This window comes from Ahaetulla prasina, chromosome 3 (assembly GCF_028640845.1).
Source record: "Ahaetulla prasina isolate Xishuangbanna chromosome 3, ASM2864084v1, whole genome shotgun sequence".
NCBI lineage: Eukaryota > Metazoa > Chordata > Lepidosauria > Squamata > Colubridae > Ahaetulla > Ahaetulla prasina.
This window is the reverse complement of record NC_080541.1, coordinates 75635902-75654059: the sequence shown is the minus strand read 5'-3', so window position 1 is coordinate 75654059 and position 18158 is coordinate 75635902. Positions and strand designations below refer to the sequence as shown.

The window sequence follows — 18158 nt, the reverse complement described above, 5'->3', positions numbered from 1 at the left end:
TATCCTGTACTACTACAGCAAGAAGGATGGGAAGGATTACTTGTGAGGAAAAGCTCTATGACATGATGTTCCCAAAGTTTCCAAAATCATTACAAACACATTTCAAAGACAGTCATCAGAACAAGTACTATGGAACATTGCCTATGTTTAGCGGTGGGCTGGAAGAGAGAAAAAGCTGGAGTTTAGTTTAGTTTAGTTTAGTTTAGTTTAGTTTAGTTTAGTTTAGTTTAGTTTAGTTTACTTTACTTTACTTTACTTTACTTTACTTTACTTTACTTTACTTTACTTTACTTACAAGGAAATTAAATGCCATCTTCAGTGTACATTATAACTATAAAAATAAAACACAAACACACATCTTTCACATTCTATACAATTGAATTGAAAACCCGATGTTGCATTAATATTGCACTATATAGTAGAATTCAATTTAGCTACTGCCCTGGGATAGAAGCTGTTTTTCAGCCTATTTGTCCTTGTTTTTATTATCCTGTACCATCTGCCAGATGGTAATAGTTCCAAAAAAGGGTGCCCAGGATGAGACGGATCTTTAAGAATGTTTTGCACTTTCTTAAGGCAGTGGGAGCTATAAAGCGCTTCCAAAGAGGAGAAAGGACAACCAGTGATCCTTGGGACAAGGACGTTAACCCTCTGGAATGCTGTCTTATCTGCCACTGTGCATTTGGCAAACCATACATAAGTGCAGTAAGTTAAACTACTCTCTATGATGCAGTGGTAGAAGGTCACCAGCAGTTTTTCATTCAGTTGTTGTTTCCTGAGAGATAGTATAATCTCTGCTGGGTCCTTTTGACCAGTGTTGCAAAAAGAGTGCCCCAGGTCAGGTCCTCTTTTATGATAACACCCAGAAACTTAACCTTGGCCACTTGCTCCACTCGATCTCCATTGATAAGCAAGGGCTGGATATCTGATCTATTTCTTCTATAGTTCACTATAAGCTCCTTGGTCTTATTGGTGTTATTGTCTCCACACCTCAAAAGCAACCTGTCTACCTCATCTCGATAGGCAGACTAATCCCCTCCAGAGATGAGTCCCAACACTGTTGTATCATCTGCAAATTTAGTAATAGTATTATAGCGTGACTGGGAATGCAGTCATGCACATAAAGAGTATAGAATAAGGGACTCAACATGCAACTCTGTGGTGTTCCAGTGTTAAGAATAAGGGCTGAAGAGATATGATTACCTAATCTGACCCTCTGAGAGTGGCCAGACAGGAAATCCATAATCCAAAGGCAAATTGCATAAGAAGTCCAAGATCCATAAGTTTAGTTACTAGTCTGTGTGGAAGTATTGTGTTATTGTGTTAAATGCAGAGCTAAAATCTACAAAAAGCATCCTCATATAGCCCCCCTGCTGTTCCAAATGAGTCAAGAGTGAAGAGTGATGGCTAGAGCATCCTCTATAGATCTATTTCTTCTGTATGCAAACTGGTATTTATCAAATGTATGCGGAAGACCAGAAATGATGTGCTGGCAGACCAATTTCTCAAAGCACTTCATGATGATAGGATTGAATGCCACTGGTCTGTAATCGTTGTGGTTATTGATAGGGAACTTCTTTGGCAGCAGAACAATGGTGGAAGCCTTCAAACAAGATGGAATAGTGGACCGGGGTAAAGACCGATTGAAGATGGAGGACAAGAGGACGATGCTGTTAGTAAATAGAAAAGACGAGGACGATGCTGTTAGTAAATAGAAAATGGATTTGGGAATTGTTATACCAATACCATCTATAGAAGGAGCAACTGTGCAGACTCCAGAGTGTTCCATGCAGCTACTGTTGGGATTGCAGGTGGCAGCTGGGTGGCAAGAAGCATCTTTACATAATTACTTCTGATGTCACAGCTGCATCCTTTCTTGGGTTCGGTGATAGTTATCCATGCCCTGATTGCTTTCTATATTAAGTATTGTAATACATGTAGGAATGTCCTTGACAAATACCTGGAAGTTGCAAAACACAATAGCTAGGCTACTATCCAAGTAAACTTCAGGAATCATGATAGCTGAACTGAAGGATCCTTACTGGGGCCATTGCCTAGGGCACAATTTAAAGTATTGACAGGAACCATTAAACTGTTGAACATCCAGGGGGATACATCTCTTCTAACAAACTTGTTTGGTTGTTACGACTTGCAGGACAGACCTCTTGAAGATGCTCCACTCTTCTTTCTAGCACAGAAGACAGTCTTTTCTGAGCTATACTGGTTGCCTGATTGTCCCCAAATCCAATTCAAGGTGTTCATTATTACCTATAAAGCCTATGTTATGGCATGGGTCACACTTGAGAAGCCATCTTGGGCCATGGTGTAAGGTAACAGAGAGAAGAAATGGAGTAAGGTAACATGGGAGAAATGGAGGTATATTATGGCTTCTACATCCCATATGCTTAGCCAGTTCCTACAGTGGCATTGGCATCTATACACAATCAGGTATATTGTAGCCCTAGGAAGGATCCGTCTCTCTCAAAAAAAATGCTAATTACACTTGGATTGAGAGGTTTTCTAGATCTGATATGGGGATCCAGAGGGAACCTTCACCTGAAATGAGTTTGCATCTTCCTATTCAGTGAGGACAAGTGGCTGTGGATGATCTTGTTGTGAAGGTTTAGTACACTAGGACAGGGGTCTCCAACCTTGGCCGCTTTAAACCTGGTGGACTTCAACTCCCAGAATCCCCTTTGCTGGCTGGGAAATTCTGGGAGTTGAAGTCCGCCAGGCTTAAAGCAGCCAAGATTGGAGACCCATGCACTAGGAGATGGTGTGAGGAATTGAGGGGTGGATGGACCAACATGAGTAGCACTTTGGGATTGATGCCTCCAAAAGTGAGATGATTGGATATATATAGATAGTTGTGTGGATTTTAGTTGGTGGCCTCTTGTATGTGGAGTTGTACTACTATAGTGGAAAGACTAAGCTGATCCCAGTTATGACAGTTCATGGGATATTACGATAAGAGGATTCCAAGTGAAGGGAGACTGAAACCTGGATGAGGATCTCCACTTCCATTTTAACTGTCCCACTTCTGTGTCCAAATGACCAGCCAGTGATTTTGATGTCAAGTTGCTTATTGTAAATGTGATGTCCATTTACAATAAGACCCTGCTTATCTCCAAGTGTTAAGAGTGTTAACACCTGAAGATGTTACTGAGCAGAGATGCCATACCTATAATCAGGGCTCCTGCTTCAGAAGTGACAAAATGTGAATACTGGTGTATTAAGGTTAGTCATAGGTGTACCAGCTGCACTGTCTCTGACAGGATCTTTATCCAAAATTTTGGATCTATTTTTGGAGCGAGAGTTGGGGCATGCTGCCAAGAATATTTTGATTAGGGTAGGATAGAAATCTCATAAAAAGAATTAATTAGCCACAAAAGGCATGAAAAGTGAAAGGGTTAATTATGCTTAAATCTTCTAGCTAAGAGTGAAACTAAAAAAAAAAAAACATTTCAAATAGTACTGTAATATCCAAGGAGGATCTACTTCAATAGTGGGTTCCACTTACCTTTGCTACTGGTTCGGAACTGTGAGCGCGCACAGCACTTCTGCGCATGCGCAGAAGGCAGAACCTTCTGCGCATGCGCAGAGCGTCCATGATGACATCCGGATGGGTGGGCGGAGCCTCCCGCTGCCACCACTACCGGGGCGAATTGGTAGAAACCCACCACTGATCTACTTGATTGCCAGAATGAAATATAACAAATATTAATTCAGTTTGCACTCAAGTCTGTATTTATATGTACTTTTTACTTGCCTGTGAACCGCCCTGAGTCCCTAGGGAGATAGGGCGGTATATAAATGTGAAAAATAAATAAATAAAATAAATAAAGTCCTGGTGATCACATGGGCACAGCCATCTAGAATATTATTCTTTTAGGAAGATTTTGACTTCCCACTTTGAAAAGGCAACAACTGAGTAATTTCTATTAATGATCATGTATACAGTCCAGTTTCAAACAAACTCATTCTAGATCAATGCTGTTCAAAGATTATTAAATGAGTTAGAATAGCTGAAATAGCTTCTGCGGCTAACACTCAAAAGCATCAGCAAGCATGTGATAAAGATAATCCAGTCCAAAAGCTGGCACACACTCTTTTATCCAGGAAAGTTCTCTTATAAACAGGGATCAGGCTGAAACATACCCAAGCACAAAGTAAACAGGCATTTGTAATCTTTTTTGTTTTCAAATAGAATTTAAAACATTTTCAGTGCATCAGAACAGGTGGTTTATTTGTTTAAGCTAGATGTCGATACAGGTAGTCCTCGAGTTCATTTAGTGACCGTTCAGCATTGAAAAAAGTGACTTACGACCATTTTTCACACTTGCAACCTTTGTAGCATCCCCGTGATCAAAATTCAGACGCTTGGCAACTGACTCATTCTTATGACCGTTGCTGTGTCCCAAGGTCCTTTTGCAACCTTCTGTCAAGCAAACTCAATGGAGAAGCCAGATTCACTTAACAACTGTGTTGCTAACTTATCAACTGCAGTGATTCACTTAACAACTGTGCCAAGGAAGGTCATAAAGTAGGGCAAAACTCACGTAACAAATGTCTCACTTAACAATAGAAATTTTGAGTTCGGTTGTGACCATAAGTCAAGGACTACCTGTATTTGTTGTATAGAGTTATCTACAAGATACAGCATAAGGACTGTAACAGCCACTATGTGGGACAGACAGACAGACAGGCTGAAGACTGGCAGAGTGCATCCATGAACACCAACTAGCGGTGAGAAGACACAGCGAAAACTGCCTTAGCCAATCTCACAACACATGGGCAGACTCGGCCACATGTCGACCATACTCCATGGGAGTGTGGGAACACTGTGAGAAATAGTTAGCATCTTAGACCAAGCCAACCGCCCCCCCACTCCAAAAAACCATTAGGGAATTTTGGAAGCTTGACATTCAGACAAATCAGCCATCAGTAGACAAATAGAGATAAAGCATATTCACATGCCATTCAAGAGAGACAATAGGAAAGCTAAGAAGAAAACCAAAAGATCAAACACATCCTTTCCAGCAACCAGATAAGCAGGATTGACACCAGACAAAGACTCAAGCCGAAAACAATACCCTAATCAATAAACTACCAAGCTGAAAACCACACCCCAAAACTGGCAGGGCAACTACTGTATATAAACAAGGACCAAAAATCCACTCTCAGTGACATTGATGTTGTTATCTATTTGGGTGATGAAACATCTGCAAGCAAACATTCAGGCTCAGAGAGCAGAGCACCAAGGATTCCCAATTCAATCCTAAACTGCAGATATCCTCTTCTATTGATATTTACAAGATGTATTTTTTTTAAATTATTCAAGCCTCTTCAACTTTCTCAGAAAATTAAAAAAATATGGATTCTCCTTATAGGCTCTCCTAAGCAGAACGGTTGGTGCCAATGCATATGGTAAACATGTTAGTTATCGTCTGCACAGATTGCTTGATATTTATTTACACAGTGCTAAACATAAACATTGGCTGTATTTATCCTATCCTTCCTCCGGGAAATACAACAGAGCAATTTCAGCCTGCCCAGATACACAGAAAGGTAAGTTGTACCTGAAAAATAGACACACCCTGGCCTAGCAATTACTTTAGGTATATAGAGATGTAAATCCCAGGTATTTTTATCCCTTGGGCCGAACGCATTAGCAATTTTGCTAGATAGGTTTTTATTTTATTTTTTGCCTCTGATACCTATAGATTTATTTAACATTGAAACATTGTCCCTTTGAATAAAAAATGATTTAAAAGACAAGGCTGAAACATCCATCAGTTTAAACTCGGAAAAGAGAAGAAGGGTGACTTTCACAACGCTACTGTATATAGATTGCTCTGAAAACAGGAGAATGGGATCACAGATAAAACAGAATGTGAATAATACTGACATTCTACATACCTGCTTGTCACTGGATAACTGTACAGTATGAAATGTTTTCACCTCTTCAGTGCTTCCTTTATGAGATTCTATTGAAGTGTCCTTTTGACTAGACCCCCCCCCTTCCTAGTCAAACTTTATGTATGTTAAGCATGCTTAGTCAATGGATAAGAACCACCCATATACCGAAAAAACCTCTTCTTTAGGCCCAGGTGCTGCATAAACATACATGCTCCATTATGGCTATTGAAAATAGAAGAAATTATAGATATGGTAGGTAGTCCTTGTTTAGCTATCACAGTTGGGACTGGCAACTCGGTTGTTTTAAGTGAAGCAGTCAGTAAGTGATTCCGCAGCTGTGCTTATGATTCAGCTTTCCTTTGCTTTACAGTTTCTGTGAAGGTCATAAAATGGACGCATTGGACACAAAAGTATTTTTCATCACCTTCGTAACTGCAAATGGTTGTTAAATGAGGCAGTTGCCTGTATATCTTTTAATTGTAGATGTACCCATGTCCACATACGGTACCTGTTTTACATATTATACTGTGTCATCGTTTGTTTAATCATGGTTTGATGATTAAACCCTAATTGTCTGGGTCTGCACATTAAGCCAACACCTAACATAATGAACATACATGAACCGAACTGTTAATGCAAGCATAAACTCTGAAAATTAGAACACAGTTTGACATCTTGAAATGCTTGCTTCATTTTAAAGCCCATCACACCTAAAACCCACTGAGGATTTACACAAAATTGAAAAGAGAATGAACAAAGAATGAATTAAACTTTTTTTCCACATCTTTGCTTGCTCGTTTGCTTACTGCATCTACAATATCATCCTTGTAGTACTGTGCTTTGAACAATGCCTTACACTTATATTTAAATTAGGAAGAATGAACAAAAGCAAGATGCAACAGATAAATAGCAACTTGTCACAGGTTTGACATGTCTTCAAGAAGAAGTAGTATAGATTTCTATACCAGCATTTCCCTAGCAAATACATCCTGTACAGTTGCTAATGAAAGTATGCTTGACTTACAATATACTGTACATGGAATATTGGAAGTTGAGTACTTTACTTTGAATTCAATATTAAAATAGTACGGCTAATTAATGAACGTATATACCCAAAGCTTTTCAAATTGAATATATGAATACAAATTTTTGTACTGTACTATGTATTGAATATGAGAATAAATTTCCTAGGAGAAGCATCAGGGTTCACAAATGCGCAAACATTTGGTTCCTGCATGCTTGTTGCACAATTTCAAGCAGCTCAACATTAAGATGCCTCAAAATATGGGCATATCTGTTCAGACCAGATTGGCATCAAGAAAGAAGGATCCATATAAGGATTTCTGATCAATATCCTGAGGTGGAAACAGATTGGCTCTAAGAATCTATTCCATATAATCAAAAGGATCAACTACAGCACTAGATCTAGTTTCACACATATTCTAACTAGGATGGGAACAGTGAGATGTGGTCCACCTATTCAATCCAGAAATCACATTTATTTAGCATGGAATATCCTTCATACAATCAAGATTCTGTGGGAAAGTTAGTACTGCAAAGAAATGTTTTAAAAGCTACTAGTGCAAAGAAGTCACTCATTTTTAAAAACAAGAAGTACTGAATCATATCCAACTCTGTATCTAAGTTCACTGATAAGTTCATTTGCTCTTTCAATACTAATGCTGTTGTCTTTAGACATGTTCTACTGAAGTATACTTCATTAATCAGAGGACATTTTGGATAAGAGTAACCAGATCCTATATAAATTGGAATCTGGTGACTAAAATTCTAAAAGTATTTTGTTTTAGCTGATTTCTTTGTCTCTTACATCTTTGTTCTGCATGCTGATTTTACTAGAATAGAATAGAACAGCCGTTGAAGTGCTGTCCCGGTGTTTAGAAGCCGTACGGGTCTGGATGGGGAGAAACAAGCTCAAGCTCAATCCCTCCAAGACGGAGTGGCTGTGGATGCCGGCATCCCGGTACAGTCAGCTGAGTCCATGGCTGACTGTTGGGAGCGAGTCATTGGCCCCGATGGAGAGGGTGCGCAACTTGGGCGTTCTCCTGGATGAACGGCTGTCTTTTGAAGACCACCTGACGGCCGTCTCCAGGAGAGCTTTCCACCAGGTTCGCCTGGTGCGCCAGTTGCGCCCCTTTCTAGACCGGGATGCCTTGTGCACAGTCACTCACGCCCTCGTGACGTCTCGTCTGGATTACTGCAATGCTCTCTACATGGGGCTCCCCTTGAGGGGCATCCGGAGGCTTCAGTTAGTCCAGAATGCGGCTGCGCGGGTGATAGAGGGAGCCCCTCGTGGCTCCCGTGTGACACCTATCCTGCGCAGACTGCACTGGCTACCTGTGGCCTTCCGGGTGCGCTTCAAGGTTTTGGTGAACGTCTTCAAAGCGCTCCATGGCATAGGGCCGGGCTATTTACGGGACCGCCTACTGCTACCGAATACCTCTCACCGACCCGTGCGCTCTCACAGAGAGGGACTCCTCAGGGTGCCGTCAGCGAGACAGTGTCGTCTGGCGACACCCAGAGGAAGGGCCTTCTCTGTGGGGGCTCCCGCCCTCTGGAACGAACTCCCCCCAGGACTTCGTCAACTTTCGGACCTCCGAACCTTCCGTCGCGAGCTTAAAATACACTTATTCATCTGCGCAGGACTGGATTAGTTTTTAAATTTGTGGGTTTTTTAATGGGTTTTTATCATTTATTCTAAATTTTTAATCTCGGCCAATTGAATAAGTTTTTTAATTGTATTTTAATAGTATTTATATTGTAATATTATTGTTTATTTTATCTGGCTGTGAACCGCCCTGAGTCCTTCGGGAGAAGGGCGGTATAAAAATTTAAATAATAAATAAATAAATAAATATATGATTTCCATTAAAAAAACAAAATTCTCTGCATAGCATCTGATAAATCAGACCACGTGGGCTATTTAATCTGGAGCCCATTCTGATGAGTGGCTTTTCTGAGTTCAACATCAGTAGACTACACAAGAAGCTCTAAGGCATTTATTTATGTATTTCACTAATCTTGCAGAATTACATGATTCTATGAGTATAAAATTCTCACATGGCTAAAAATGGGGAAGTAACCTTTTATTTATTATAGTGAAGTTTTTGCTCATTTATTACAGTGAAGTTCATTTATTACAGTGAAGTTTTTGCTCATTAATGGTTTCCATCTAGAATTTGAATCTAGAGTTTTGCAAGGTGGCTTCAAAGAAAGTTGCACCAAGGCATTATTAAATTAAGAGACAGTGGTCCACTGCAATATTTCCATAATCTATTTTGCCAATTCAAAGCATCACATTTAATAATGGTACATGGAAGCAATATGTGATCAGGAAACTAATGAGGCAAATTAAGTTACAGGTATGAATTTTACATCAAATGGATTAATATTATACGGCACTAAGGAATTTTAAACACCCCGCATCGTCATGAATTTTTAATTGAGATGCGATTTAATTCAATGTAGCAAGGCCATTAATTCCCTTAAGCACAATAACAAAATAAAAAACTCCCCCCCCCCCCCGGCCAATTCTCACCAAGTTTCTGGAGTTTAGAAGTGATTGTTTTGAAGAAAAATATTCTTGAGTGTCAATAATATAGCCACGGAGGGGGGGTTGAAAAACATTTTTTTTTTTAAAAAGTGGAATGAAGCCTAAAACCGCACGTCTCCTTGGGGAAGTGATAATTAGGCAGTCTGAAGAATAAATGTGGAGAACAAAAAATGAGAGGGAGAGAGAAAAAAGAGGGGGAGAGAGAAGTGATCGCATCGGCCTTTCTCTTCGGATTGAGAGCCAGCTCTCGGGAGCTATTTTCAAGGACTCCCCGAGCCGCCGGGGATCCCCAAGAGCCAGGCAAACCACCGGCAAGCCCGGCTTGAATTCCATTCGCATTCCCGCAGTTCCCTCTCAAGGAACTTCTTTTTCCCCTCCCTCCGTCCCGCTCTCCTCCCTCGGGCTCGACAGACCTCCCTTTTTCCCCGAGAACCCTATAGAGCGTTTGACAGAATGGAGACAGTTGTCATTGGCTAAGGCGACGTTCCATGGAGAAAACGGCCGCTTCCGATTGGCTAAAGCGCAACGCCGTTTTCTCGTGCCTCGGTTTTTTTTGTGTGTGTGTGTGTGTTTTTTTTTTTTTAATGTCCACATTATCCCTCCCTTAGTCTTCTGTGCGTCTCACCCACTCGTTTATTCTCCTTCTCCCTCCCTCCGGACTCGGGCAGCGTGCGCGCCCCGCCCAACCTGTACCCCGTGCTCTATATATAGATAAAGCGGCATAGCAAAGCGGGCAGAGCCAGAGGTGGTTGGGATCGTAGTGAGAGCCGGGAAGGGAAAGTGATCGGACCGACTAACAAATTGATCTGGTAGGTGGCGGCTGGATTTTTTTATTTTTTATTTTTTTTAATTTCCACCCCACCTCCACGATTTATCATTTTCTGCTCTCTCTGCTTTCCCCCCTTCCTTTTTTCTTTTTTTTCTTTTTTCAAAATCCGAAGATTGCCAGCGGTCCGAGCCAGGCTTCTTCCTCCCCTCGGTTTGTCCAGCCAAAGAGCGCCGCATCGCCTCTTGTCTTGTCATCCTGCGGGCGGGAGCGGGTTTTTTTGTGCGTGTCTGTGTTGTTGTTGTTTTTTTGTGGCTCCGGCGCCGAGCGGCTCTTCTTGCCTGCTCGCGTCTCTCTTTTGCACCATGAAAGCGGTGAGTCCCGTCCGACACCCCAGCAGGAAAGCCCTGACTAGCGGCTGCTGTTGCGGCGGCGGCGGCGACGGAGGCGGCGGCGATCTGGCTCTGCGTTGCCTGGCCGAGCACGGCTACTACAAGGGGAACCCCTCGCTGGGCGAGGAGGAGCCCGCCACTCTGTGTCTTCAGTGCGACATGAATGACTGTTACAGCCGCCTTCGGAAGCTGGTGCCAACCATTCCGCCCAACAAGCGGGTCAGCAAAGTGGAGATCCTGCAGCATGTGATCGACTACATCCTGGATCTGCAGCTGGCCTTGGAGACCCACCCGGCTTTGCTCCGGCCGTCGCCGCCGCCGCCCCCTCCGTTGCACCCGGCAAGTTACCCGGGAGGGCCTCCCCGGACCCCGCTCACAGCGCTCAACACCGACCCGGTAAGAGCAGCCGCCACCGCTGGGAAGGGAAGGGAAGGGAAGGGGAGAAAGGCGGTTTAGGAGAACAGAGGTTGGGACGGTGGCTCTTTTCTCGCGGACGCCCCCCCCCCCCCGAGAAGGAGCGGTGCCAGCCCAGCGTTTTAGTTACACTCCCGCGCACCGGAGCAAAAGGCAATCCCAACCTGCCGCGATCTTAGCCTCAGATCCGAAGGACGATTCCCACGCGCGATCCACAAGCCCGTGAAAGAGGAGTGTTCCTAATATCTGGCTTCCCTTCCCCGTCACGCCTCCCTTTCTTTGCGTCGCCTTACCTTTTTATGTCAAACCTTTTGGAATATCGTTACGCCTCGCTTGTCTCTCCCGGGAGCCCGAGGAGGTCACTATTTCCCACGGCTTTGAAGCTGGATCTCCCGGTCCAGCTTCCAAATCTGAATGATCGCACCGCGCCAAGATTTGCCAGTGCCGTCTCTGCTTGGTTGAAATACCTAGTACCGGCTTTAGCCCAAATGCCGGTCCTTATACTCTCTGAGGAGGGAAAGACTTAGGAGAGAAAATACGGGTTAATTAGGCTGTGAATTGCCAGCCGGTATATTGGTATTGCTTTTAAATTGCATAGCAGATTGGATGGATATCCAATATATAGGTATAGATATACCTGCCAGCTCTTAATAACAAATAAGATGCAATTACATATGCTTATTATATTGCATGCATTCCCAGACTATGTGTTGCAGGCCCTTGTCATTCAGGAACTATAGGCAACATTCAATAATATAGCTTTTGCGCCTGTGTAGAGCGCAATTTATTTATATGTAGGGAATCAGATATGTAAGTTGTCTATAGAGGCAACTTTCTGCTTGATTCTAATGGGTGTCACTTCTTTTAGAGTTGTCCGGATCTAACTAGTCACACAAATACTCTTTTCCTTTACTTCAATTGTAAATACAGTACATATCAAAACCTGCCTTCTTGACTGGAAGCAAATGGAGATATTGAACTCATCCCACCAGCATGTGCTAGTTGTGGTATTTGAAATTTGCAGGATTGGAGTCAACGTGCTTAGAAGTAGGAAGGACTGTTAGGAAGAATAGGAGCATGCACTAAATAAACAATTGTTTAGTAAAGGACCAAAGGAGAGTAGTTTTGGAGCACTTGCCTTCATAATCCATTATTCCCAGACATCAAAAATACGCTTCCATTAAAAAAGAAGTCATGTGCCAGAGATTAAGATTCCAGTCTCACAAACCTGTGAGTTATGCGAGGAGAGGGGTTCTTTTTGCTTGGTTGCGTTGAAAAAACATAAGCCCTCAGCCGCAATTGGCCATCCCTGTAGGGGTCTATCAAGCAAAAGGTTGTCATTGTTGGCAGCTTTTAGTCTGACACTAACTGCTGGGCTGGGTAGGGATCTACAGCCCTCTGAGACTGACAAATTCTTGCAGCCCCCTCTGCCTCTGTTTGAAATTGTCTTGGGAGGAAAGAGGGCTATTTATCATTAAACTTGGTATTTGCATTTGCAGTAATGTTCAACTGTTGTTTTGTTCTTGTGCAGGCGGGTGCTGTTAATAAGCAAGGAGATAGTATTTTGTGCCGCTGAACTGCACTTCCAAGGTGAGTATGTCTTTTAAGATTGGCACGGTGGAGGGGCTGAGAGCATTTATCACTCCTAGTAGTGACTTTGTAGTTTCATCTAAGGCAGCAAGCTTAGACACACTCACCTGTAAGTAAGACTCCCTGAAATCTGTGGGATGTGCCGTGTGCAAATAGAAGGATTAGGTTTCAGTGCTTCTCACTTAGCGGTAAGGCACACACACCAGTCTTGGATACGTTTATAAGAACCTAAAAGCAGCAGCGCAATAAAATACCTGCTTCAAACTAGGACATGAGATTGCAGTCCATCAACTAGTTCAACTTGGGTACTTAAATTTTAACAACATAATCCTTCTTTAACAACATAATCCTTTGGTTGAGTTAAAAGTTATTATAGTTTTGGGGCTCAGAGCAAGAGGCAAACTTCTTCCCTTATATTTTATTTTTAATTCTACACACATATTTTAGAATAGGGAGGGGTAGGACTGCATTTGTTCTAAATATCCATACATTTGTACTAAAGGGCTGTGTATTAAACAGGTAGCGCGTGTTAATTAGTCCAGACTTTTGATATGTTCTAAGCCTCTATAAGATGGACAAAACATAAGAAAAAGAAACCGCTTTCTGCATGCTTAGAAAAAGAAAGCTACCTTTGGTCTTAACTGCAAGATCTTTTGACTGATGCAAAGGACAAGCACGCTGCCCTTTTCGAACAGTCTTTAGGAATTCCCTCCTTTTCTTTTCTGTAAAAGCCATGAATAATACATTATGGAAATGCTGTTGAATGAGGGGTCCCTAATGTTCTCTGAGCTTGGCGATTTTCTTGCATTACCCAAACTGGGAAACAAAACATCTGCAAGAAAACCACCAAGTTCAGAGAGCACCAAAGACCTCTCATTTCAAACCCTGAGCTAGAAATATTCTCCTTTATTGGTTGCTGTTGAATGTCTTGTATGTATTTTGCTTTGGCACGTAGGCTGTCGACTGCCCTCCTTTCCCCACCCCCCACCCATTTACTCGGATGCACATCCTATTTAACTCCATACAACTTAATTTCCCAAGTAAACAGACATTCTATCGCCCATGTGCTTCTTCATCTGTGCAAACAGAAATGGAGGAGTGACTTGCAGGGCACTTTTCCCTAACTCCTTCCCTCTCTTCTACTCCCCGGCAAGCTTCTTCTCGCTGGGACTTGCAGCTATTCCTCTGCTTGGCCTAGCCTGGGAGCTGCCCTTGTTGTTTGACCTGGTTTGTTTTGGGTTGTTGATCAAGCATGTCTTCTGTTTTGTTGGTGGCGCCAGTCAGTCTGGAGCAGAATGGTTCACACCCCCTCCTCTATTCATTCCTCTTCCACAGGTGTGCAGCAAGCAGATCCTGAGCCACAGAAGCAGAAAGACACATTAGAGGAGGGAGGGGGAAAAACAGAGAGATGAAAAACAAAACAGAAAAAAAAAATCAGCCACTAGGCTAAAGAAAAAAGAAACCTCAACTACTCCAGAATTCTTTCCATATTTCCTTTAGAGTGAGAGAAAGAGAAAAAAAAAATCACAATTTTGTACGTACATAGCATTTTTCACATGACTCTTAAACTTTTTTTTTTTAGATCAGATGTGAATTGTGTACATGTCTAGGAGGGAGGGGATTTAAATCTTCAGTATTGTGTGGTTTTCTGTTGGATTGAAGATCAGGGGCAAAAACTGGAGTTTAGAAATATAACTTTAATGCGTCGAGCAGTTAAAATCTGAAGCTTTACTAATCTACCAGAGGCATTGTAGATAACTTTTGTTTTGGCATCTATTGTTTAAAATAGATGGTTTTATTGTTTCCTTGGGGATTTTCTTCTCCCTGCAGGAATGTTACATATTGTATAGATTAAAATGAGTGACATTTCATACTATGTATATAGAGAGAGCTTCTATAAGTGTAAGTGAGAAAAGTTTATGCTTTAATAGACCAACTGTAATTATGAAATATTTTTAATTAAATATTTTTTGTAAATATTATCAAGATGTGTATGTTTTTTTTAAAATATGTGAGAATGTTTCTTTAGGAAAACAATATTTCTGGCTCAAGTGCAGAACTGCTGACAAAGACAATATATTGGATGTTGCCCCCCCCCGCCCCCCACTCCGTCCCTGTAGACTTTGAAGCTATAGGCGTAGGTAGCTTGGTCCTGCATGAATGCATGAGCTGTCTAACCACAAATAAAATGTGTTCTGAATCCATACAGATGTGTTTTCTTCAATCCAATTAAGAGGTGTTTGTATCATACAGTTTTGAAACTTACATTTTGTCTGTTTGGCACTGAGATTTATATGACAGTGTACGAGGAGAGGTTATCAAGATGTAAGAATTGGTTCTTACCCAAGACAGCTTGGGTTTTTTTCAGTCTGGGTACAATGCTGAGGTATTATCAGCTTTTATGTAATCTTTTGTTGTCACAAACATTTTTGTAATACCAAGTGGGGTGATGTTACCCCATCATTTTAAGCCCTGTGGCATTTTACTTGGAGAGAGGGTTTTGAAAAGTTTTCTGCTTCTGACCAAAGGGCACATACTGTCAACAAATGTAAAGTTGCTGTTTCTTTCATCCAAAGACTAGAAATGTGGAGAGTAGGATGGTATAATAGGGAAAAATTTCAGTCTTAATTACTGGTATAAATCAATTTCAAAGAACTTATGTAGACCAAAAATAAAACACAACCAGATGACTGTATTGAGATTATTTTTTTAATATATAGCAGCATTAATTTTATTGCAGCTCTGTTAACATCTGAAATTCCTGTTTAGTGTCTGTTATATGTGTAACTTCTACATATAAACATTAAACTAGATTGATTGTGGCTTATGCTGTGATTTGCTTCTTTCTTTCTTTGCCATTTCCATGACTCTGTATATCTTGTTTCCCTTTGCTTATCCTTGATAGGTATTTTTATGGCAAAAACTGGATTTGCTACTATTAGAATTGGGGAAGACTGAGAAATCTACTTTCTGCCCAGGTTCTGAGAAAGTTATATATATCATATGATCAACAGTCTTCCACATACCAACATGGAGGGATTTTCACAGAGTGGGTGAATTAAGTAGAATTTAATTGGGTCCTTTGTCAGGAGTTATCCAACTGTGTATGAAAGCACGGTCTGCTTGATTTTCTAAGAAAAAGTGGGAGGATTTGTTGCAGATGATGACAAGTGTCAAAGTAAGTTGGCCTGGGGATCCTCTTTTTATTAAAATAAATATTTATGAGGTAATGGATACTTGGAAGTAAAATCAGATATTGATAAGTGTGGTAAAATGTCAGCAGGATCATTGTTTTATTCAAAATGCTTGATATTAAGATTAATTAAAACGCTAGCTTGTTTTGTCGGGAAGGAACATCAAACACTACATTCAGATTAAAATTAAATGTAAAACTGTTTTTCAAAAGGGGGTTTTATTGGTGTAAAGTATCGTTAAGCCCCCTAAACTGAAGAAATGTAGTTTAACTTGAAATTTAACAATTCAAACCAGCAACACTTTTATAAAAGCCACATTTCTTAGAACAGAACAAAATTCTTGTTCATTCACTCACATTCATTTTGACTTTTAACTGCCAAAGAAAAATATTTCACACAAATACATTTTTGGCTTGAAATGGCTCCTATCTTGAATTGCGTAAAAGTTAAAACACAGCAATTATACATTGGTTTATACGTGAGAGGTAAAAGGAAAATTCAATCTAATGTGTAGAATAATGTCAGGTCGGATTTAATTTCTTTTTTTTTTTTAATTCTTTGTGGTGGCTCTCTGTATATGGTTTTTAATGCACACCAGTTCCAATTCGTTTGTTCCTGTTAGGTCTGGAAAACTATGGGTTATAGATTGTATAAGTGCAGCATAATTAAATGAAACATGGGTTTTAAGAATGAGCATGGATTTATTTCAGTTGCTTCTTTTCCATTGATTCACTGATTAAGTGCAACTTAAAAAAAAAATAAGCCAAATTGCATGTGTCTCTTTCGAATGACCTTGTTTCATCGAAACCTCAAACCTTTTTCCACTCTCATTAACTTCAATTAGAAGGACTCCTTCTGAAGGGCTACTGTCTATGACCTAGTACTGTCATGGATTAAAATCTACCTCCTTTGAGCCTGACTGCTCAGTTCAATGCTTACCATCCCCTGCATAGTGACACTGAAGCAAGTTGTATCTCTGTGAAGGGGAGGGCCTTGGGTTATACTTCTAAAGCATTTGTAATTCGGCACACAAAACTGGAGTTCAAATGGTACAGAGAAGAAGGAGCGAAATGAGCACAGGCACCTGAAATGTGGCAGAAAAGCCAGTTTTGAATGATGATCTCAAGCAAGGTTGACAATACGATTGATAAGAATAGATGTTACCAACACTTTGCAGAAATAACCCACAGCCATTTAAGAAATGAGCCAGAATTATGTTTATAAAGTTCATTTCCCACTTTTTAAAAGCGTTTTGAAACCAGTTATATAAACTATTGAACAACTGCGGGCTGTGATGGTGGCAATAACAAATAAGTCATAATAATACAATTATAAGATAATAAAATTAGATTATCGCATGAGATTTAAAGGAAACCTACCTTAACTGTAGTTCATACTTACATACAGTTTATTGTGATTTGGAGAATTTGATATTGAGGCCGACACACAATTACATTTTAAAAAACTAACACATGCCCATCAAAAAATTGATTCGAGTGGAAGGAAGCAAACCTTCCTGAATGACATTTATATCCATTAGCATCTTGTGGATGAGGAAACATGCACTTTAGGAAAACATGCACACAATCCCAACCACAGTTTTTCTCGGTGGATTACAGAGCTATTATGCAATAGCTCTTGCACTAATACCAGTTCTTCTATCTAATCATTCTACAGGGAATTTGGGCATTGGTTTGCACTATTTTACATATACAACAAGGCGTATAAATAAATGCAGGACATTCTGCTTTTGCCCTCTCAGTTATTAACAATTTCAACTAAAGTAGGGAATCTTAATCCCTTGTGGTTTCATGGAATTGCTACCAAGAATCAATAGATATTGAGCTTACTACCATTTTTAATCAGATACTTTTAGATACTTTTATCTGAGCATTTATACTGATCTCTTCAACTGTTGATTGACTTGTGTGCTGCCAAGACATATATTGATATGTCTTGGTTTGGAATGAGTTGGCAAAAACGTCACTGAATTTTATAGGAAGAAATCACACGGAAGTGTAAGTATTCATACTCGGAAGTAATTCCGTTTACAATGGGATTTACTCTTCAAGGAATGTGTGCAAAGGATTGCAGCCATGGCTTGGTAATTAGCTGGTGGATTGCAAAGGAATGTTTACTCGGAATTTCATTATTACACTCTTTTCCTTCCCTTTTTTCTAGTATAATGTAGGAGACTGATCAAATCTCAGTGATGCTTTTGGTTCACTGTTTCTTGTGGCATGAGTAAGGAAACTATGTTAGAATTATGGGGTTCTGCAATCCATCTTTGGTTAAACAGATGCAGGCATGCT

The 18158-nt window shown here is 40.7% G+C and overlaps 1 protein-coding gene across 1 annotated transcript; it reads left to right on the top strand.

Annotated features, from left to right (window-relative positions):
• Window positions 1-10145: 10145 nt before the first annotated feature.
• On the top strand, window positions 10146-15474 carry ID4 (inhibitor of DNA binding 4). The gene is made up of 4 exons (XM_058176756.1): window positions 10146-10299; window positions 10432-11044; window positions 12594-12652; window positions 13988-15474. Exons 2-3 carry the CDS (start codon window positions 10622-10624, stop codon window positions 12636-12638), a joined length of 468 nt encoding a protein of 155 aa, XP_058032739.1. The 5' UTR covers window positions 10146-10299; window positions 10432-10621; the 3' UTR covers window positions 12639-12652; window positions 13988-15474.
• Window positions 15475-18158: the final 2684 nt, after the last annotated feature.

Excerpts from the sequence above, each read along its gene's own strand:
- ID4 (XM_058176756.1), top strand. The coding sequence starts at position 10,622 with ATGAAAGCGGTGAGTCCCGTCCGACACCCCAGCAGGAAAGCCCTGACT. Across the intron at positions 11,045-12,593 it reads CAGCGCTCAACACCGACCCG|GCGGGTGCTGTTAATAAGCA; the intron begins GTAAGAGCAGCC and ends GTTCTTGTGCAG.